The sequence below is a fragment of the Oryza sativa genome, chromosome 4, assembly GCF_034140825.1.
Source record: "Oryza sativa Japonica Group chromosome 4, ASM3414082v1".
In the NCBI taxonomy this organism is placed as follows: Eukaryota; Viridiplantae; Streptophyta; class Magnoliopsida; order Poales; family Poaceae; genus Oryza; species Oryza sativa.
Genome location: NC_089038.1, coordinates 101,797 through 123,635, shown reverse-complemented (window position 1 = coordinate 123,635; position 21,839 = coordinate 101,797). Strand labels below are relative to the sequence as shown.

The following is a 21,839-nucleotide window of genomic DNA, read 5'->3' as shown; positions in this document are numbered from 1 at the left end:
AAGTTTTTTTTACATTAATATGGACACTAAATCCAAAAAGTTCTTTAAACATATATTCGCGTAAAAAAGTAGATTTATTTTAGTGCAGATGGGGGTAGTATTTAGAGTTTGGAATGGATTAAGATGATGCAAATTGCAAGATGATGGCATGCATGTGAGGTGGTTAAGGTTTTAAATCAATCAACAGACAAGAGGGACAGCTCCTTCACTGCTTGGTGCTCATCATTCAGTCCATGATCCTCCGCTGCTGTTGTGTTGTAGGCTAGTGAGTGCCTTGGTTTGATGGAATCTTTGTGCATGACATGGCCATGGGATTGGGAGGGAGAAACCAAAACAGTTAATCTGATCCTGACTGACCTGACCTGACCATACTACCTGAGATGAAGAGTGGGTGATTAAAACGACATTGGAGATTATGATGATTCATGCATCTTCTTCTTCTTCCTTTTCATAGCCAAGCTGATTGATGCAATGTTCTTCTTGATAAGGGCGGTTTTGGTGTGGACTGGACTAGTGCTAGAGCTTACATTGGAGGGAGAGAATATGGGAGCAGTAGACTGATTGCTTCCATGTCCATTCCTTCACCACAAACAAACAAGCAAATTAACAAACAGTGTGCTCATGCTCATGCTCATCATTCTTCACCTCTTGTTTGTGTTCTCTGTGCTTAGCATAGCAGATTAGCAGTCCAGCCAGCAGTAGTGTCGATTTGGGCGCAACACAACAACAATTCCGACGCTTTGTTTGGCCGCTTGCGCTTGCCTCCATCGCACTCTCTGCAATATCAGGCATGATGAGCTAGCCGCTGATTGCTGTAGAATGTGCCCACATCTGCAGCACTGTTGCAGGGATGGACGGCTCAGCTGGTACGTTGTCTACAGTGTATACCGTATCCTCTCCACTGTCTCTGCATACACACAACGATACTGCTCTACTGTGTACTACTAGTAACTGCTATCTCTCTCTTTCGTCTTTCAGCAACTGTCTGTATTCTTCTTCATTCATCAAAGGAGCTGAACGTGGCATATACTCGTATGATATATAGTACATACGTGAGATCAGATCTTATGGGACCGTTTTCAAAAAAAAAAAAAATCTTATGGGGCCAATGCAAGCAACATGCTTGCTCTCTAGCTAGAGTTCCCTTCTCTCTTTTTTTATGCCTTCTCCTCCTGTTTGCCTGATTATTCTGTGTGTGTGTGTGAGTGTGTTCGTTCGGCCCACTCAATCACTTGCTTACACATGATGCAATCATTTAGTATTCATTTCCACTAGGGTTTATCAATAAAATACTACCAAAATTAAGCTAGCATTTCTTGCCTCCTTCACTGTTTCTGAAACCTTCTAGGCTTCACTGTTACTGTCAGATAATAGTAGTATCATTGATCAAACTTATAAGTGTGTATAAATAAAATTATTGTGTATAAATGTAAAAGTCTGCCTTTTTCTCTCTTGGGTGCAGTACATAAAACATGCATGCTGATATGCAATTTACAAGAAGGTTTCTGTTTATGTTTTCTTGAGCCTCCCCTAGCTAGCTACTTGTACAAAAGGTTGTAAGCTGGTATGTCACGGATTCCATTGACGTCCTCCAGAGATAGCTCTCTCTCCAGCTGCTGCTTTGTTGCTTCCAGCACGTCCTGGAATTTGCCATTTTGATTAATTTGATCATCAGTTAACTAATTAGATTTTCACTACTCCAAATCCAAATCTACGGTTAGTTACTCCCTCCGTTTCGAAATATTCGACACCGTTGACTTTTTAGCACATGTTTGACCGTTTGTCTTATTGAAAAACTTTTGTGAGATATGTAAAATTATATGTCTATATAAAAATATATTTAACAATGAATCAAATGATAGGAAAAGAATTAATAATTACTTAAATTTTTTGAATAAGACGAACGGTCAAACATGTAATAAAAAGTTAACGGCGTCAAACATTTTGAAACTGAGGGAGTACTTTCTAGGATGAAGAAAAGAAGGAAACGTACTTTGAACTGCATGTAGGATGCTCGCATTGCCAGCCACTGGGCATCCATCATCTCGAAAGCTATACAGTACAGGACGTCAAATGCCTCTTCGTGTTCTACCATTACCATGCAGTGAATTAGTAGTATTTCATTGTAAATTATACTTCAGAAAGGCACTGCCCATGCATGCATGATTCATGGGAGAAGATGACAAGATACTAATAATAAGCGATCATTTGCTCACCTGACAGCACTTTGATAAAGTTAATCCCTGGCAAAGACTTGGGCCGTTCTGAGCAGAGCAGCAACCAAATTAATTAGCTACTAAAATCAATGAAGAAGTAAAAGGGCAAACAGAAAACAAAACAAAACAAAAATAAAGGGCACATCAATCATACCTCGTGGCATTATATACACTACATGCCATCTGAAGAAAGAAAAGAAAACAGTTGAACTAGCTACTAGTCCTAGCAAGCAATTATAGAAGCAGCCCGGCCAGCAGCGACAATTCAGTAACTGCATCTCTAACCAGTTGCACTCAAGGAGCACATGAGCAATAAGAGCCTTTCTTGTGTCAAAGCATATATAATAATTTTTCTTCCTGATAATTGTTAGTAGTTCGTTCTTGGAGTTGGCTCAATGATTAATTCTGGCTAGATGATTGTGTGTACAATATTTATACAGGTAATGATAAATCAAATAGCAGGGGCAGAGAGGGAACACACAATGAGACGTACTGTTGGGCATCTGAATCAGTTAGCAGTTAGCCATATATATATATACTATCTTCTTTTCGAATAAATTTTTGCATAACGTTTGACCATTCATCTTATTCAAAATTTAGTATAAATGTATAAAACTATATGTTAAGATTATATTTTATTTAATGATAAAACAAGCTAGTCACAACAAAACAAATGATATTATAAATTTTAAATAAGACGAATGATAAAATTTTATATAAAAAGTTAACGGTCTCATCTTTTTTTTAAAAAGGGGTATATAGTACTACTCATTATGCACCATCTGTCTGTCTATATGCATATGATATGGTCATTATCAAACCAAACCGCAAGATTCCTCTAATTGTGCAGACTGCATGCACAAGAGAATAAATAAACACAGAAGATGCCTTGTTGATGCCAGTACGTACCGGACCATTCTAATATGTGCTTAATTAGTACTACTACGTAGTTAGTTGTTTGACTTGTACGGCTGGGCACATGCAGTGTAGATGTACTCTTCTGACCAATACCGATGCAGTGCAATGTACATAGTCAATGATGCACAGGCCATGCTGATCAGCTGAGTAGTGATTCTTACGACAGATTATTAATTTAGTTATCAATCAGTTGCACATCTACAGATGCCATGCACATGCTGGCCCCTTCTTAATTAATTGATCTCTTCTGATTTCATGTTTTGTTTTTGTCATGCTTTCTTTTGTGTGCAAACGTAAATGCAAACACAAACACAAATTATGCATGTATATATATGCTGCTTCAATTCGATCTTGTGCATGATGTTTTTTTTTGGTCATAGATATAGATACAAATGTATATACCTACCTGCGTTGAGCTCCAGCAGCTGGATCAACATGTATGAGACGTTAACACCAGCAACTGCAAAGGGGTACTCCCATGTGGCTCTCATCCCTTGTTTCTTCAGAAGCAGCCTCTGGTAAGAAGCCTATCATGCATGAGTGCAGTAATGTCTGTCAGGCTCAGCTAAATTGTTGTTACTGACAGACATTGAAACAGCATCAACATACCGTACCGGATATGTTGTTGCAAAGAAGAGAAGATTCTCAAGTCCCACAAATCCACAGCCCCTGAAGATCAAGAGTACCGGATATGTTAATTACGTTGTTTATTTCTAGACAAACCAATTAGCTACAGTCACCAGTTAGTATAATGTAGAGTTAGAGATTAAAAAATATTTATGTACCTGAAATCAGTCGATGGGTTTGGGCCCTGCCATCCCATGTCCTTCCACTGCTCTGAAATTAAGCTTGACAGCTCTGCATCCGGAAATGAAGCACTCCACAGAGCCCTGAGAGCTTCCTACAACAAATTACTATCTACATTACTGGTACATTTCTATTTAACCTTGCTGATATTTATATATATTTGCTGGAATTTCCCACCTGATGATCTCTCCGAGTTTGATCATAAGGTATATTTAGTCTTTCCTTCAGCTTTTGCAAACGTTGCTCCTGATGAGTGATGAGTGGCATTGAACAAGGTTAATTAATTAGTTCAGACTTGAGATGTGAGAAATGCTATGTCTTGATGAATGCTGTTATAAAAGAAGAGACCATCCAAATCCAGTCTCGCTTGCAAAGTTGGCTGGGCAGAGTTATCACTATTTACTGCATTTGATGGTTTAGTTGAATACTACTAAGAACGAGCCATCAGAAATGCAATGTGACTATTTCCATTATCGAAAAAAGAAAGATAACGTGGCTTGGTGTATGCTAATCCTAATACAACTTCACCTGAACAGGGCTCAGCTCAAAGGTCTTCTCAGCATTGATTTGGCGCCTTCTACCTGAGCTGGTGAAAAGGCCCCCAAACCATATCCTATTCCCAACCATAGCATCAACTGCAATCAGGATATTTGCAAAACAAGAGTCAAGCATAGAGCATGTCTTTGAACAATATGAAATTATATATGTCCAGACGATGACATGAAAATTATCCTACATATAATTTGAGAAATCATTCCCAAAGCTAGAAGAAAGTTTTGTGCAAAACAAGCAGAGCATTAAGGGATATACGAAAATTTGTTTTTTTAGTAGAGTAATATTGAAGTAGTGTAAAATTCTGATAACCTCAGTGGTATGCGCTTTCGATAATGAATTACTGTGTTTCGTAAACATGTTAGAATATAAATTTATATAAAATTATGAGCTTTGAATTTGAAATTCAAAGCCATGCATGTGTTTCAGCACAAAAAAAAGGCTAGGCAACTGTTTGTGGTAATATTGAATTTTTGTCTAGTTTTATGTGATAATGTTGACGCCAAAACAAGATAATGGCAAAGAAAAGATGGAATGATGATAGTTGAATTGGATGAACGCATACAAATATACCTGTAGGGGTTGGAGCTGAAAGGGATGAATGCCCATCAAAGAAGACGAATCAAAAGCCGTCTAGCACGGCAAAATAAGCATACATACATGCATGCCTGTTGTTATTTCGTCTTGTTTTGACATGCATACACGTAAGTAGGCTAACTGCAGCAAGCAAATCAATCAATAGGCTTATGTATGTAATATTTGAATTTGATTGATGTTCTTAGCTAGCTGCAACAATTAAGATACATACATACATACAAGAGAGGAGATGGAGATGGAGGGGGGAGAGAGAGAGGGACCGGAGGAGAAGGAAGAGAGGAAGATAGAGAGGATGGAGAATTGGAAACGGTTTCCAATCCAACAGCCTCAGCCTCTTCAATTCTTCCCTTCTTCCTGCCCCTCCCCTTGCCTGCCTGCCTGCCTGCTTGCCTCTACAACACCAATAACGCTGTGTTTCTTCACAAAAACGACAGCTGTGTGCATGCACGCTCCATATATTTCCTCTCTCCGATCATCCCTCCCCACCATTCGTACGTTTTATTCATTCATTCTTCCCAGACCAGAGCGGGGCAATTGCAAATTAAGGACCTATCTATGTATATGGGTGGGACTCACATTGGGCCGGCCTTGTAGCAATCATTCATGCAGGCCCAAATCAACAAGGAAAAAGTACACCGAAGGTCCCTCAACTTGTCATCGAGTTACAAAATCGTCCCCCAACCGCAAAACCAAATACCGAACGTCTCTCAACTAATCATAACCGGGCACAATAGATCCTTCGGTGGTTTTGACCCCTATTTTATCCTACGTGACGGCGGAGTTAGCGTGGGACCCGCATGGGCCCCACATGTCAGGCTGAGTCATCTCTTCCTCTCTTCTCTTCCTCGGTTTCTTCTCTCTCTCTCTCTGCATGTAGGCGGTAGGCCGGTCGGCGGGGCGAGGCAGGAGAGGAGGAGGGCGGCGCGGCAGCCGCGAGGTAGAGAAGCGAGGCGGCGGCGAAGAAGACGTGTAAGCCGCGGCGACGGTGGTGGCAGAGCAGGACGCGATAGCAACACTCGACCTGGTTTTGCTCTCGGGCCTCGCGAAGGCGAAGAAGCCTCCTCGACCTTGACGCTCGTCGTTGTCACGCCCAGAAATTTAACCCAAATTTCCAGACTATTTTGTGTATTAAATCCCTGTCCAGGACCAGCCAGGGTACACACAAAACGACAAGTAATATACAGTTCCAAACGTAAATAAAGCGTAACATACTTACAGAAGAGGCACTTAGTCCTCACAAAGAAAGAGAACGACAGCAGCGGAAAAAGGCCATCCTAGCAGTGCTTTAGCTTCACTCCACAGGCAAAACTCAACTGGGGTCTAAGCCTTGGTCTTCTAACTTCGTCTTCAGCTCAGAAGCACTACACTTCTGAAAAGAGGGAATAATAGCAAGGCTGAGTATAACCACCGTACTCAGCAAGCCACACCAATGATGCAAACGTGCAAGGGGAATACAAGGACGGCTTGTGGCTATTTGCATAAAGGCGGTTGTAAAACATTTTATTGAGCAAAAAAGTAAAAATGCTGAGTAATTAAAGTAACATTAAATCTCCACTGATCAACGCTACACCATGTTGAACAGGCCCAACCAACCCACCTGAACTACAGTGCATTGAGTCGATTTATTAAGGTGGGACTGATCACGGTGAATCTGGTCGACCGCCCATAACCGCGGGCACGGCTATTCGAATAGTTTTACTCTGATCAGAGGTGTACAACTGTAACCACAAGACAAAGCCCCACAACACGTTTCCATGCGCCGACATGCCACCACGACATACCGGAAAGAGGCCGTGACATGACCCTTCGCATAACCCCCTCTAGCCAAGCACACCACACCTCAGGTTTCACCCCCGTCCCCAGCGGGCAACGGGCAGTCCCCTCTCATGCCTAGGTGAATCCGGAAGCGACAGAGGCCGTCGCAGGGCCCGCCCTGCTCCATCACGCCCACCCTTGCTTGGGAGCGTCGGCTAGAGAAAAGCTACACTACAAACCCAGCCGTTGCCCACGCTGGCTTGTGATAAGTACAAGGAATTCTTCCAGGGTTTCCCGCGAACCGGTCCTTAATTGTCATGGGTGCGACTAGCAAAACCATGCACCCACAGCTCACCATTCAGTCGCATTTTAGTTGGATAATTACGACCATGAAGCATGGCAAGATGTCTCGAGCACGCAGCTTGTCATGTCACTAAGAGGTCTAATACTGCAATTATCCCATCAACTGAGCTAGTGGTAATTAAGCATGGCTAAGCATATAGTTCTAGCTAGGTCACATAAGTAACATGAGCTAGTCGATTTATTACCCAAGGTTGACAAAGGACAGATATCAAGTAAACATGGCACAAGCGAGCAGCTAGGTAAACCCGATTCCCATGTAATTGGCAAAACATGCATATTTATTTGCAAACAGTAAAACATTTGTAAAGTAGGCTCAACATGCTCAAGGGGAATGTGTGACTTGCCTTGCTTCTTCACTTTGATCTTCTGAACTCTTTTCTTCGCGACAGCGGACTTCCGAAACGACGGATTCTACACGCTGGCACACAAAACGAGGAAAAACTCTAATAAACACCAAGCAAACAGTACATAAAAAGTAAACAAACATGTAGATCTTAATTTTAGATGAATTTTGCAAGTTGAACGGCCCAATTTGGAGTTCAAATGAATTAGTTATGAATTTTAGAAAGTTTTGAGCCATTAAATGAACTTCTATAATTATTAATGATTTATTACGCAATTGATAATTACTTTCCAAAGGAAAAGGCACAGCCGCTGACGTCATCAAGTGAGGCCGGCGCCGACAGGCGGGCCCCACACGTCAGCGAGACAAGGAGGTCGGTCCACCGTGGACCGGGACCACAAGGGCGGTCCACCGCCGGTCCACACGGACCGACGGCCCAGATCAGCCCGAGCTGATCGGGCGGCCACGGGATGGCGCGGCTGGGCACGGGCACGGCTCAGGCCGGCCCGGCCGAGCGACGGCGCGCGGCGGCGCGGTCACCGGCGGCGACAATCGGCGATGGCGCACGCGGGCGATGGCAGCACATGCAAAGAGAGCGGAGGCGCGGCGCGACGCGGCAGGGGAGCGGCGGCGCACGCGGGCGGCGGCGGCGCGCACGGCCGGCGAAGAGGAGGGGGAGGAATGAGGGCTTCTCACCCGGGTGGCGGCCGGAGCGGAGGAAGGCGACGACGACAGCGATGGTCCGGCGACGTTCCGCGAGCGGGAAACGGCGGCCGATGGTCGGAGGGACCGAGGGAAGGAAATGGAGAGGTTAATAGAGGGTAGGAAGTTGCGGTGCGCGGGAAACGCCGGACAAAATGACGACGGAGCTCACCGGGAGGCACGGGAAGATGAGTCCGGCGACGACTGGCGAACACGGAGGGATTGCCGAGCCACGGACGACGGCTGCGGTACCGGGGAGGGCGACGGCACAGCACGGGGCGGACTGAAGAGGCGGCGCGGCGCGTCCGGAGGCGGAAATGGCGACGGTAGCTCTGGTTGGTAGTGGGGAGGGCGGCTCGGTGGTGGATTGGAGGAACGAGGAGGTGGCCGGTGCTCGGCTTGGAGAGGTGAAGCCGACAGTGGCGGTGGCGCGGCTTGGCGGTGGCTAGCGTGGCGAGGAGCGGCGGCCGGAGTTCGGCGGCAAGCGGCGGAGAGAGGTTACACGGTGGGGAGGTGGTTCCGATGGCGGTTGAAGGAAACCGGGTGGAGGCCGGCGTGCGACGCGGGACGGCGAAGCTGATGGCACACGCGGTGAGGCGCGGCGACGGCGGTAGCAGCGGCGGCGCGCGGCTGGAGATCGCCGGCGGGAGAGGGCGCGGGGAGCTCGGGAATTTGGGGAAAATGGGAGAGGGGGCCCCGGGGATGCTTTTTATAGGTCCCGGAGGTGGAGATCGTGGTCGTGGCGGGCGGCAACGGCCGGCGGAGGGAGCTCCGGCGACGTGGGCGAGTGGGGCTTGAACGGCGCCGATTTTTGGGGGAAAATGGGGGAGAAAGTGGAGGAAGGGGAGGACGTGGGGTGGACCACGTCCACACGCGCATGGGAGCGTGGAGGCGCGCGGAGGAGGCGGCGTCGTGGGGTGGTTTCGGCGGCCATGGAGGCCGGCCGAAGGTTGGGGACGGTCCTGACATGTGGGGCCTCGGGTCCCACATGTCGGCCGGAGAGAGAGAGGGAGCCGAGGGAGGGTGTTATGTGGACTTAAGGAGAGGAGAGCCGGGCTGGGCCGGAGGGGAAAGAAGGAGGGAGGGGGATTGGGCCGAGGGCGGCCCAAAAGGAAGGAGAGGGAATTTTATTTGTTTTCCTTTTTATTTAATTGGTTAGATGAACTTTGTGACATTAAAATTATTTATTGAGCTCCGAAAATTTACGGGAAATTTCAGAGAGTACTTTAGGGCACAGAGAATATTGCAAAATATTTCCAGCCAATGATTTTTAAGGGAAAATTGTAATTCTCCTATAATTTCACTTGATTGGATTGATTTAACTTTTATTTAATTTTTAGAAAATGCATTATTAATTGATTTTTAATCCCAAACGAAAATCGGGGCGTTACAGTCGTGAAGACGACGTGCTTCAGGTGCGCCCTGTTGTTGGATGCGTCCACCGGAGTGATGATCGTCGTCTCGATCGTGCCACCGCCACGTCACACGCAGGAGCTCGCCGCACGGTGTGACTGCGAGGTACTGTGTGGGTTTGGGATCAGAGGAGTGACTGCAAGGACCAAGGCTCAGACCCCAGTTGAGTTTTGCTTGTGGAGTGGAGCTGAAGTCCCGCTAGGTATCGCCTTTTCGCTGCTGTCGTTCTCTTTCGGTGTGAGGACTAAGTGCCTCTTCTGAAGTATTTTACGCTTTATTTATGTTTGGAACTGTATATTACTTGTCGTTTTGTGTACCCTGACTGGTCTTGGACAGGGATCTAATACACAAAATAGTCTAGAAATTTGAGGCTAAATTTCTGGGCGTGACATCGACCCACCTCACTGCCGCGACATCAACGACCAAAGTGCGGGTTCGGCTGTGGGGGCAGCGACGAGGGTCAGGAGTGGCTATTTGGGGGCGAGAGGTGGCGGGGTTCGGGGGTGGCAGTGGTGGCAGTTGGGGGCGACCGCGGTGGCTGCGAGTGCCGGTGCAGCGCAGGTGGTGGTGGAGTCGGGGGTGGCAGTTGGGGGCAGCCACGGTGGCTACGAGCGCCGGTGCAGCACAGGTGGTGGTGGGGAGCAGCGGCGCAGCTGCCGAGACAGGTGCGGTGGAGGAATGAGGAGAGGCGGCACGACAGCCGGCAGAGCGGTGGTGGGCAGCACCAGCATCGCCGCTTCACCCCTTCTCCTCTTGCCTTCGTCATCTATCTCGCCAATTCTAGTCTCCTCTCTCGCATGTGCGATTCAACATGTTGACCCAGGGGTAGAAACGTCCGAGAAAAAGTGTAATTAAGGAAAAGTTATTTCTAGATGCAAGAAACCAAGAAAATAGCATTCCAACGAACACCCACGGCTTGGGAGCGGTATTCATGCGAAGCCCATTTTAGTGAAGGTATTCTAACGAAACTACTTTTTTGCGATGGTAGATATGCAATTTTCTCAGAGAGAAAATTGATTTTATTTGGAGCTAGTGCTTTGTGTTGGTTAACCTGGCGTTGCCATAATGATGTAGTTTTTAACCTAAAAAAATACCCAACATCATACAGATTATCTTCATGTGTTCCAACTAGCTCCATTCTTAGTGTATGATGTTTTCACAGGAACAACAGGATACTATACGCAACGGAGCTACACGCTTGGAATTGGTAGCCAAGAAATTTTTATTCCAGTTTGGATATCGTAGACATAATTTTTTTTATAGAATCTATGTGATTTTGAAAATATTATTTTAGTAGATCATCTTATTGGTAGAAGTTTGGTGTTTGTCCCATCACGTCTTTTTTTAATTTCTTTTATGTTTACTTATGAGACTTTTTGGTTATGTGCCCATGGACAAAGGTCGGAGATGTAATCCATTTCTATTATCTAATAAAATTAAAAAAGTGGTTGTCCAAGGTTTACAATAAATCCACTCTAACAAAATTAAATTGAAGGTTTAAAGAATTTTTAATGCAATTATTTTCTTTTAAAAAATAATAGTGCGTATCACAACAAAAGGAAAACCAACTATTATCATTGGAACAAATTAATTTAGGTTTATGTCATGCCCACGCCATCGTGACACTTTACTGCATGCTTCATCTTATTCGGAAAAAAAAGCTGCATGCTTGCAAACATGCATCGATCTCCACCAAACACCGGAAAGGATAGTCGATCCCGACCTTGATATATGCAAAGCTGATGGGGAACGTACGAAAGAGCTATAGTACCTAGCTATCTTCTTGCTTGAAATGTCGCATCATGATGCAGCAGCACTTTGGTGCACCAACTCCCCTCCTTCAGATTCACACGCGCGTACGCTAGCTAGCTCTTATTGGAGGAGTTTCAAATTTGTTGGAATAAATGAGCTGGCCACAATTTACTCTCAATTAATTTCATAGGTCCACAATTAATACTATAGAGATTAATATCACCATAAAAATTTAAGTGGAGATATATCAACTTAAATAGAGAGCTATATTAGAGAGTCCCTGTTAACCGATTAAGGTGGTGATGGGACAGCCACACATGCGCATTGTTGGGCCAGGCCAGATGGGCCGTTACTACGTGAACATTGATGCTTATTTTATAAAAAGCATGCTCATGTTGCTCATGTTTAGCATCATCACTAGATCAATTCTCATTGCAAATGTCATGTTTATTATATTCTGGATTAAAATATACCGAATTATGATCATATTTTTTTTAAAAATTACATTAATTATTTCTTATAGAGATTGTTTAGAGGAACTTCCATATGGAATTTCCCAGTGGCATGCATGGCTAATATATAGTGTGTATGATCCAACATACTACTATATATAGCTGTAAGTGACGCAATAATCTGATGAAATATTGTAATGTATTAATGATATGCATGATTAGTGCAAAATTTGAAATTGAGTGATCTTTTGTCACTAAAATTAGATGCACATGCAATCTACTCCCTCCGTTTTACAATGTAAGACTTTCTAGCATTGCTCATATTCATATAGATGTTTGTGTACAATGCTAGAAAGTTTTACATTATGAAACGGAGGAAATATAATTTAACAAATGTTTTTCCACTGCATGTATTATGTTCACAAATTAGAGCCGTGGCATATATATAGTTCACGGTGCATGAGGATTACAACGTGTCACATACGGCTATATATACGTAATAAATCAAGGTAGTAAGGCCTTGTTTACTTCCTAAAAACTTTTCCTAAAAACATTATATCGAATCTTTGGACATATATATGGAGCATTAAATATAAATAAAAAGAAAAAACTAATTGCAAACTAGCATGTAAATCGCGAGACGAGTGTTTTGAGTCTAATTAGTCCATGATTGGCTAAAAGTGCTACAGTAACCCGCATGTGCTAATGATGGCTTAATTAGGCTCGGAAGATTCATCTCGCGGTTTCCAGGCGAGTTATGAAATTATTTTTTTTATTCGTCTCTGAAAACCCCTTCCAACATTTAATCAAATGCTCGATGTAACATTTAAAAATTTTCATTTCACCAACTAAACAAGCACTAACTTGTTAAGTTTTCTTCCCAAAAAGTTTCTTATTCGCTTGCATGTACTCGCTTGGTTCTAACCCTAGAAGGCTGGAATTTGTTGGTGTTGCCTTGGCTCGCGCACCAAACGTCGTACGTGGTGTCACCCACGCGTCATTTTTCCGTGCCCGCGCGCACACGGAAATATCAATATTTTATATATATATATATATATAGGGGGTCATCAGTTGAATAAAAATGGTGCACCATTTTTAAGTGTATCGGAGTTGGTCAACACAAACGTAGACGTAGATGAGCACAGCAAAAATGTTGACCACTAGTATGGGTGGGCGTGGTTAGAGTGAAATAATTTTGATTTGAAGTTGATTTAATGTGACCAGCAGTACCAAATCTCTTACACTATAGGACAAATTTAGAAGGGATTAAGGGTCTGTTTGGATTCCACCTTAAAATTTTACATCCTATCACATCGAACGTTTGAACACCTGCATTAATTATTAAATATAGGCTAAAAAATAACTAATTGCACAGATTACGACCACTTTGCGAGAAGAATCTTTTAAGCCTTGCTCCATGGTTTGACAATGTGGTGCTACAGTAAATGTGCTAATGACGGATTAATTAGACTTAATAAATTCATCTCACGGTTTACTGACAGATACTGTAATTAGGTTTTTTATTAGTGCCTGAACACCCCCTACGACACTCTATATAATACTTGATGTGACACGTCAAAACTTTACACCCTGAATCTAACACCCCCTGAAAATAAGAGATATATATGATGGGATTTGATCTCGCTGATCTAGAAGGAGCTACTACTACCATCAGATATATTCTCTTCCGCATGGAAAAAGTGCTAATACATGGAAACACCTGGCAAAATATCAAGTAAAGTAACTGATTTTGTAAGCAAGCTATCACATGGAAAGAAAATCAGTAGCATAACTTACGTTCAATTTCTTGGGTATTAAATGGAAACCAATCTACACGAATATCTTAACGAGTTTGACCCGTAATTTTCACCAAATACCCATTTGAGTGCAGCACGAATCCTAAAGCCAGTGAACGGTGGATAGTATTGGAGCCCGGACACCATAGAGCATCAAATATATATATATATATATATGTGTGTGCGCGCGCGCGCGCGCTACCAGCCGCAGCAGATGCACTGATCAAGCATTAATTCTAGCGAGTCATCCACGCAATCACAGTGTATGTATACATAAATTTTGATAATTTGATTCTTTGCAAAAACTAATTTCACAAATGAATCGTGGTTAAAACTTATTTTAAAAATGACTCTTTTGTTCAGCGCCGAACTTAGACACTTCAGCGTTAAATAGCACGGCGCTAAATGCACGTTGGCACGCCGACTCAACCTCCCATCCGTGGTGGCACGACATTCAGTGCCAGTTGACGTGGCGCTGAGGTGTCATAGTTCAGCGCCATACGATTTGTCGCTGAAAGAAAGGGTTATTTCTGAAATAAGTTTTGGCCGCGGTTTATTTGTAAAATTAGTTTTTGCAAAGTGTCAAATTGTTAAAGTTTGTATGCACAGATCAATGTGATATCATTAGGATTGCCTTTTCGATGTCGCAAAAAATTCAAAATTAATTTAAATATGATTAAATTCTATGTGTTGGAAATACTAATATTTATATTATTGTGATATTAAACTAGACATAAAATATGGATTATAAAATGAAATAGAGGAGAAAAAGAAATAGGGGCTAAGAAATAAAGGTTGTTGCTTGAGTTAGAACCTTTCTAGAGTCCCGAGGAAATAGGGGTAGCCCCCATTTAACCTTTAGGGATTCTTAGGCCCTGTTTGAATCTTCAATAAAAGTTGGATAAACTTTTGGATAAAAGTGACACGCTTTTCAAACTGCTAAACGGAGCGTTTCGTACGAAAACTTTCCATATGAAAGTTGTTCTAAATTTTTTAAAAATCTATTTTTCAAGTTTGTAATAATTTCAACTCAATTAATCACACGTTATTACCACCTCGTTTTGCGTAAAACACTTAATCTTTATCTTCAGGAGATTCAAACACCACCTAAAATAGGAGATATTGCTGAAGATGCTTAGTGAATCTAAAATAGGAGCTATTGCTGGAGATGCTCTTACTCTTTACTTCTTGAGTTAAAAGAAATGTGTTCATATCAATCAACTTCCAATTTAGTATCATCTCAAAATAGCTACCTAGTTGATTTCTTTTAAAAAATACACCATCTAGCAGTTTAAGAAATGTGCACGTGAAAAATGAGGGACATTTCTCCCCTTTGCCTTGTCTCAAACGTCCACAGCCTTATGTTGTTTATATTTTATACGGAACACATATGCTATATTTTGGGACGAACTACGGCTACCTTTCTTTTAGTTTCATATTTTCATATGGGATTCATCTACTATATGCTACCTCCGTCTTAAAATATAAAATATTTTAGAGTTGAATACGGAAATTAAAAAGTAGGTAGAATTAAATGGAAAAAGATTGTGATTAGTTGTGAAGGAAAATTAGTACTATGTGACAAATTTGAAAGGTGAAAGGTTGTGATTGGTTGCGCAATGAATGTACGTAGAGAAGTTGTTATAGAATTTAGTAAAAAAAACTGTTATTGTTCTTGAACGCTAATATCAATATTCTAATTTAATGCTCACCCTCACAGTGAAGATGATATTGTATGAAGGGAACTATACGTAAAGAATGATGTTTAATTTAAAGGAAGCAAATAGTTTAGATTTATAAATGTAAACTTTTAAAAAGTATAAAAGTATACATATGTAGATAGATGGCAATTGAAAAGTGACCTCACTATAACATGGTGCTTCACCAACTACTCCCCATGTGTACTGTCTACTCTCTCGTCCAATTCCCGATGATATGTACTAGCTCTCAGCTCCCGGCCACTTTCATTTTTTTATTACAAATAGTATGTACCTTTTTTGCGGGGACATATATAATTGTACTTGTATAGATCGATATCATTTCACACACCGGCTAATGAATGCGAACCTAACACATACCAGGAGACGGCCAGACTAGCTAGCAAGCAAGTCATTAACTAAATTCTTATTGAAAAGGTAAATTCTTATAGAAAAACACTTGCAAAAGCCTCATATATATTGGTGCGCCAAAAACCATTACACCCTTGGTGCTTACCCCTAAACCCTAAACGTATCCTCTCTTTTGTTATCATCACACTGGTGGAGAAATCTTTTTACTCCTGATTTATAACCCCCTGTAGTCCTGGTTTTCCAACTGGGACTACAAATTCAGGGCAGCGGCAGTCCCGGTTAGTTTACTTTTTTTTCTTTCATTGTTTTTATTGCTACTTACTACTTAATCCCTAACTGATTTTCTCCCGAATCGAGTGGGGTGTATATCCCCGAATCAAACCCCAAATCAAAGTAATATCCCAAATACCATAAATCAAATACATCACAGATTATACATCTCAGATCCATACAATAAATCACAGATTCTAAAAAAAAAGAAATTATAGATCTCAATCCATACAATGAATCACAAATTCTTCAACAAAAAAGCACCTGCCGCTGCCATCCCCTCCACGCCGACCGCCGCCGCACTCCCATCCGCCTGCCGCTGCCATCCCCTCCACGCCGACCGCCGCCGCGTGGCCCTCCGCACCACCGCACTAGCCGTCGCCGCGGCGGCCGCCGCCGCGCGGCCCTCCGCGCCGCCGCCAGCCGGGCTGCCCTCCTCCTGCGCTCGCTCAGCCGCGAACTGTGAAGGAAGGAAAGAGATAAGGCTGTAAACTGTGAAGGAAGGAAAGAGATAAGTTAGAGAGGAAAATTAAGAGAGAGGAGTTTGTGTGGACGGGAGAAGAGGATAAGTACTAGGGATTATATAGTGCGTTTTGATCTTTAGTCCCGGTTAGTAACACCAAATGGGATTAAAGTCCTAACTTTAGTCCCGGTTAAGCCCCGGTTGGTATTACTAAACGGGACTAAAGATCACCGGGATCTTTAGTCCTGGTTGATAACCGGGACTAACGATCCGAACTTTAGTTCCGGTTGGAGTTACCAACAGGGACTAAAGATTCCGGAGGGCCTTGACAGCCCCTAACAGCATGTGAACTAGTCCCAGGACTAAAGATCATATAGTCCCGTTCTGTTTATAAACCGGGACTAAAAATCATCTTTAATCTTGATTTTTATTACAATCAGGACTATTGTGATTTTTTACCGATCGGACAAAGATGGTTTCTACAGTAGTGTCCGCCGATCAAAGTATATATATGTAAAACTCTGTGATTTCCTTCCAACGAAGAAAAAAAGGAAAATCATTTTTATAATAAAATTTCTCCCATTAGAGATGAACGGCTACGTGTCATTGCAGTAGAGATGACAAGGAAAATGGTTTGAAACCTACTCCCTCCGTTAAAAAAATACCAACGAGATGTGATCCAATATAGGCAGCCCTTTATCCAAATTCATAGTACGAGGAGAAGATTGTCCTTTTCTTTTGAGACGAAGGGAGTAGCTAATTCCTGTTCATTATTAATTATATGTTGGAACGGGAAGATATAATATGTAGGTGCAATATATTACTTCTGGAGATTATTAAATTAGGTGCAAATATGAGGTCCAAACGTTCAACACGGGGTCCATGTTTGTTTAATGGAATTAAGTATAGATGCAAGTACAACCGGTGAACTGGACACAAACTTAAGGCTGCATTCGGGAGGTGAGTTCCCAAAACGGAGCGATCCATGATTAATTAAATATTTACTATTTTTTAAAAATAGATTAACATGATTTTTAAAGCAACTTTCATATAATTTTTTTTAAAAAAGTACCGTTTAGCAGATTGAAAAGCGTGTGCATGGAACACGAGAAAGAAGAGTTAGGGGAAAGAAAGTTGGGCTGTATTTAGTTCATGTGCCAAATTTTTTAAAGTATACGGACACACATTTGAAGTATTAAACGTAGATTAATAACAAAACAAATTATAGATTCCGCCTGTAAACTGCGAGATGAATTTATTAAGCCTAATTAATCCGTCATTAGTAAATGTTTACTGTAGCATCACATTGTCAAATCATGGCGTAATTAGGCTCAAAAGATTCATCTCGCGATTTACATACAAACTGTGCAATTGGTTTTTTTCGTTCATATTTAATGCTCTATATGTGTCCAAATATCTGATGTGACGGAAAAATTGAATGTTTGAAGAAAAAATTTTGAAACTAAACACGGCCTTGATCAATAGTTTTCGCTCAATGGTTTGACTGGGGCAGGCTATACATTTTCCTTCTTCTAGACCGTCCGTAAAAGTGGATGTGCGTGAAAATGGTATTTTACTATTTTTTTTATTGTAGAATTTAGAATCTACTGCGTAAGATCTCAATTTGATAATTAAACTATACAGATAGCAGGCTTACCAGTAAAAATATCACACATAGATAGATATGACTATTTTCATAAGCGGTGCTTTTTAAGTGCATGAATTGTGTAAATAGTGAGCCCTACGCACGACCGACGATGCTCGACCACCGCCCGAAGCAAAGTCAAAGATATATCCTCTTTGCATCCTCTTCATCTCCTTCCTTCGGAGCTCTCCCCTCTCAGAGTCCTCGCAACACCGCTGCCTCCTATTTCCCCTCTCAATCGCAGCCTCCATGAAACCAAGAGTGTCGCTGCCTCCATCACAATCGTACATCCTATCTGCGCCACCCTCTCCCTCACCAGTCAGAGCTAGGATGCACCAATGATAGGTGGAGTGACTAGCGTGACCCAAGATCCGGTGCGAGGAGGCTGTCGGCAACCACGCGAGAGTGGTAGAGAGGGCCGCCGCACACCTCTCCTCCTCGAGATGCGCCACATATGGATGGCGACCAGCTGGGGAGTAGTGAGGAGGCCGGATCGGGACAGCGGGGTGACAACAATGACTACAACGACGGTGGCTTCACTGATGAATTTTTGTGAATCTGAGTTTTGTGGAAATTATTTTGCTGGGGAGCTAGGGTTTGTGGAGAACTTTTTTTTGCAAAAATATTTTCCAATCTGGTGCCTTTCGATTTTCACAGGAGGTCTACTAATTGAACCGTGTATGATAATCGATTTTCACATATATAATTGTGTGGGGCTACCTATGAAAGTCCCAAATTTTACAGAAATTTGGTTACAGACAGATGCTCCACCTAGTAATTTGGGCCGTCTGAAAAAACATTCTTGGTAATATAGTGATTAATTCATTCCAAAAGACAGTAGCGACATCTATTTAAATATGGAGGGAATAATTATTATACTTAAATAAAAATAGAAGTTGTATAGGTGTACTATTATCTACGAAAGCTTTCGCTATAACAAATTTGAATGTGTCATTTTCATATGCCCAAAATTTAAATAATTATTTTCTTAAAATATAAGTATTTTTAGCTTGAATGTACTTGTCCATATTTCGAAATTAGAAGTTGTTGTATATTATAATGGTCAAAATGAATTAAGTTAACTGCACGAATTCTAAGGTAAAACTTATTTGTAACTAGAGAGAGCAGGTAAATATGCTTAAAAAATTTACGTGAAGATAAAACACGATCCATGCCTCTTCATTAGCTAATTCCCCTGTTTCAAAATATAGCAATAATCTTAGAATCGGACGAGACATTATGAGTACGGAGATCCAATGGTAGGTTATCATCCTGGGACGGAGGGAACGGAGGGAGTATATATATATGTCTATAATAGTGCGTGCGGTGAAACAGATCAGTAAGGTAGGATGGCATCGTTGATGGAAGTGCAGGTGCCGCTGTTGGGAATGGGCACTACGATGGGCGCCCTGGCTCTGGCTCTCGTCGTCGTTGTGGTTGTGCACGTTGCCGTGAACGCCTTTGGGCGGCGGCGGCTTCCCCCGAGTCCGGCGAGCCTACCGGTGATCGGGCACCTTCACCTGCTCCGGCCGCCGGTGCACCGCACCTTCCACGAGCTGGCGGCGAGGCTGGGCCCCCTGATGCACGTCCGGCTGGGGTCGACGCACTGCGTTGTGGCGAGCTCGGCGGAGGTGGCGGCGGAGCTGATCCGCAGCCACGAGGCGAAGATATCGGAGCGGCCGCTGACGGCGGTGGCCCGGCAGTTCGCGTACGAGTCGGCGGGGTTCGCGTTCGCGCCCTACAGCCCGCACTGGCGCTTCATGAAGCGGCTGTGCATGTCGGAGCTGCTGGGCCCGCGCACGGTGGAGCAGCTGCGCCCCGTGCGCCGAGCCGGGCTGGTGTCGCTGCTGCGCCACGTGTTGTCGCAGCCGGAGGCGGAGGCGGTGGACCTGACCCGCGAGCTCATCCGCATGTCCAACACCTCCATCATCCGCATGGCCGCCAGCACGGTCCCCAGCAGCGTGACGGAGGAGGCGCAGGAGCTGGTGAAGGTGGTGGCGGAGCTGGTGGGCGCCTTCAACGCCGACGACTACATCGCCCTGTGCCGTGGCTGGGACCTGCAGGGCCTCGGGCGCCGTGCGGCCGACGTGCACAAGAGGTTCGACGCGCTGCTGGAGGAGATGATCAGGCACAAGGAGGAGGCTAGGATGCGGAAGAAGACAGACACAGACGTCGGCAGCAAGGACCTGCTTGACATCCTGCTGGACAAGGCGGAGGACGGCGCGGCGGAGGTGAAGCTCACCAGAGACAACATCAAGGCCTTCATCATCGTAAGCCAGCACGCACTTTTTTCTTTCTTTCTTTCTTAATTAGCTAGTGGAGTGGAGTACTAAGATGATGCATGGATATGATGCACTCGATCGATCAGGACGTTGTTACTGCCGGGTCCGACACTTCGGCCGCCATGGTGGAGTGGATGGTGGCGGAGCTGATGAACCACCCGGAGGCCCTGCGCAAGGTGCGGGAGGAGATCGAGGCGGTGGTGGGGCGGGACAGGATCGCCGGCGAGGGGGACCTGCCGAGACTGCCGTATCTGCAGGCGGCGTACAAGGAGACGCTGCGGTTGAGGCCGGCGGCGCCGATCGCGCACAGGCAGTCGACGGAGGAGATCCAGATCCGAGGGTTCAGGGTGCCGGCGCAGACGGCGGTGTTCATCAACGTGTGGGCCATCGGGCGAGACCCGGCGTACTGGGAGGAGCCGCTGGAGTTCAGGCCGGAGCGGTTCCTCGCCGGCGGCGGCGGCGAGGGCGTGGAGCCGCGCGGGCAGCACTTCCAGTTCATGCCGTTCGGGAGCGGCCGGCGCGGGTGCCCCGGGATGGGGCTTGCGCTGCAGTCGGTGCCGGCGGTGGTGGCGGCGCTGCTGCAGTGCTTCGATTGGCAGTGCATGGACAATAAGTTGATAGACATGGAGGAGGCAGACGGCCTGGTTTGCGCTCGGAAGCATCGCCTCCTCCTCCACGCCCACCCGCGCCTCCACCCTTTCCCGCCGCTCCTCTAGCTACCCCTACCTACCTACCACTCCTACTCCTTTCCTGTCCCTGTAACGCACCGTAATACAACCATTATAAATTAATTACCACTTTACTATATTGTAATAATTAATGTGTATGTATTCCCTACCTAGACCTATTGCATGTCTCTCAAATCAAATATTCCAAGCAAGCTTGATTGTGATACAGATGGGACAGATTTCAGAGCTACTAGCAAATTAGTATATTGTTGACAGTCGTCACAGCACGGGCAGATTATATTAGTCAACGAACCACAGGATACGCTACCTTCCACAGTACTCCTAATTAAATGTACCACCTATTTAGACATTTGGCTCCTAAATTTTGACAAATTGGCTCCGCATCTCCACAATTTTATTGGCTGCTAAGGCTGCGTACGTTCAAGGAACGTTCATGTCTAGCACGGTAAACTGAGCGACTTATTAGCTTGAAAATTTTAAAATAGATGAATATGATTTTGTAAAACAACATTCCTATAAAACATTTTACAAAACACACCATTTAGCAATCCGGAAAATATGTACATGAAAAATAAGAAAATAAAGGTTGGGAAAAGAAGAGCCAAACACAATCTTAGAGTGGATGGTTCGTTTTAACAACAGAGGGAGAGATTCAATGTGCACACTTTCTATCTTTTTTTTATCTTTTTTTTAGTGTGCACGTTTTTTGAACTGCTTTTTTTTTAAAAAAATATTTATAAGAAAGTTGCTTCAAA

At 43.9% G+C, this 21,839-nt stretch overlaps 3 protein-coding genes across 6 annotated transcripts; 1 reads left to right on the top strand and 2 right to left on the bottom strand.

The window, feature by feature from the left end:
• Nucleotides 1-1,361: 1,361 nt before the first annotated feature.
• LOC4334887 (uncharacterized) lies at nt 1,362-6,415 on the bottom strand. 4 transcript variants are annotated; one of them, XM_015778909.3, is made up of 10 exons: nt 6,307-6,415; nt 5,067-5,210; nt 4,470-4,576; nt 4,119-4,187; nt 3,920-4,035; nt 3,749-3,803; nt 3,541-3,661; nt 2,217-2,264; nt 1,994-2,088; nt 1,362-1,640 (listed from the first exon to the last, which is right to left on the bottom strand). In XM_015778909.3, the coding sequence occupies exons 3-10, from the start codon at nt 4,566-4,568 to the stop codon at nt 1,539-1,541; spliced, it is 705 nt and encodes a 234-aa protein (XP_015634395.1). In that variant the 5' UTR covers nt 4,569-4,576; nt 5,067-5,210; nt 6,307-6,415; the 3' UTR covers nt 1,362-1,538. The 4 variants fall into 4 exon arrangements, with proteins under 4 accessions (XP_015634395.1, XP_015634396.1, XP_015634394.1 ...); XM_015778910.3 differs by lacking the exon at nt 6,307-6,415 and adding an exon at nt 5,306-5,577; XM_015778908.3 differs by lacking the exon at nt 6,307-6,415 and adding an exon at nt 5,302-5,509.
• On the bottom strand, nt 6,312-10,432 carry LOC112938635 (extensin-like). The gene is made up of 4 exons (XM_026024683.2): nt 10,197-10,432; nt 8,426-9,309; nt 7,553-7,619; nt 6,312-6,459 (listed from the first exon to the last, which is right to left on the bottom strand). Exons 1-4 carry the CDS (start codon nt 10,430-10,432, stop codon nt 6,438-6,440), a joined length of 1,209 nt encoding a protein of 402 aa, XP_025880468.2. The 3' UTR covers nt 6,312-6,437.
• Nucleotides 10,433-19,265: 8,833 nt separating this feature from the next.
• Nucleotides 19,266-21,291, top strand: LOC4334886 (cytochrome P450 93G1-like). The gene is made up of 2 exons (XM_015781407.3): nt 19,266-20,383; nt 20,482-21,291. The coding sequence occupies exons 1-2, from the start codon at nt 19,463-19,465 to the stop codon at nt 21,109-21,111; spliced, it is 1,551 nt and encodes a 516-aa protein (XP_015636893.1). The 5' UTR covers nt 19,266-19,462; the 3' UTR covers nt 21,112-21,291.
• The last annotated feature ends 548 nt before the right edge of the window (nt 21,292-21,839 follow it).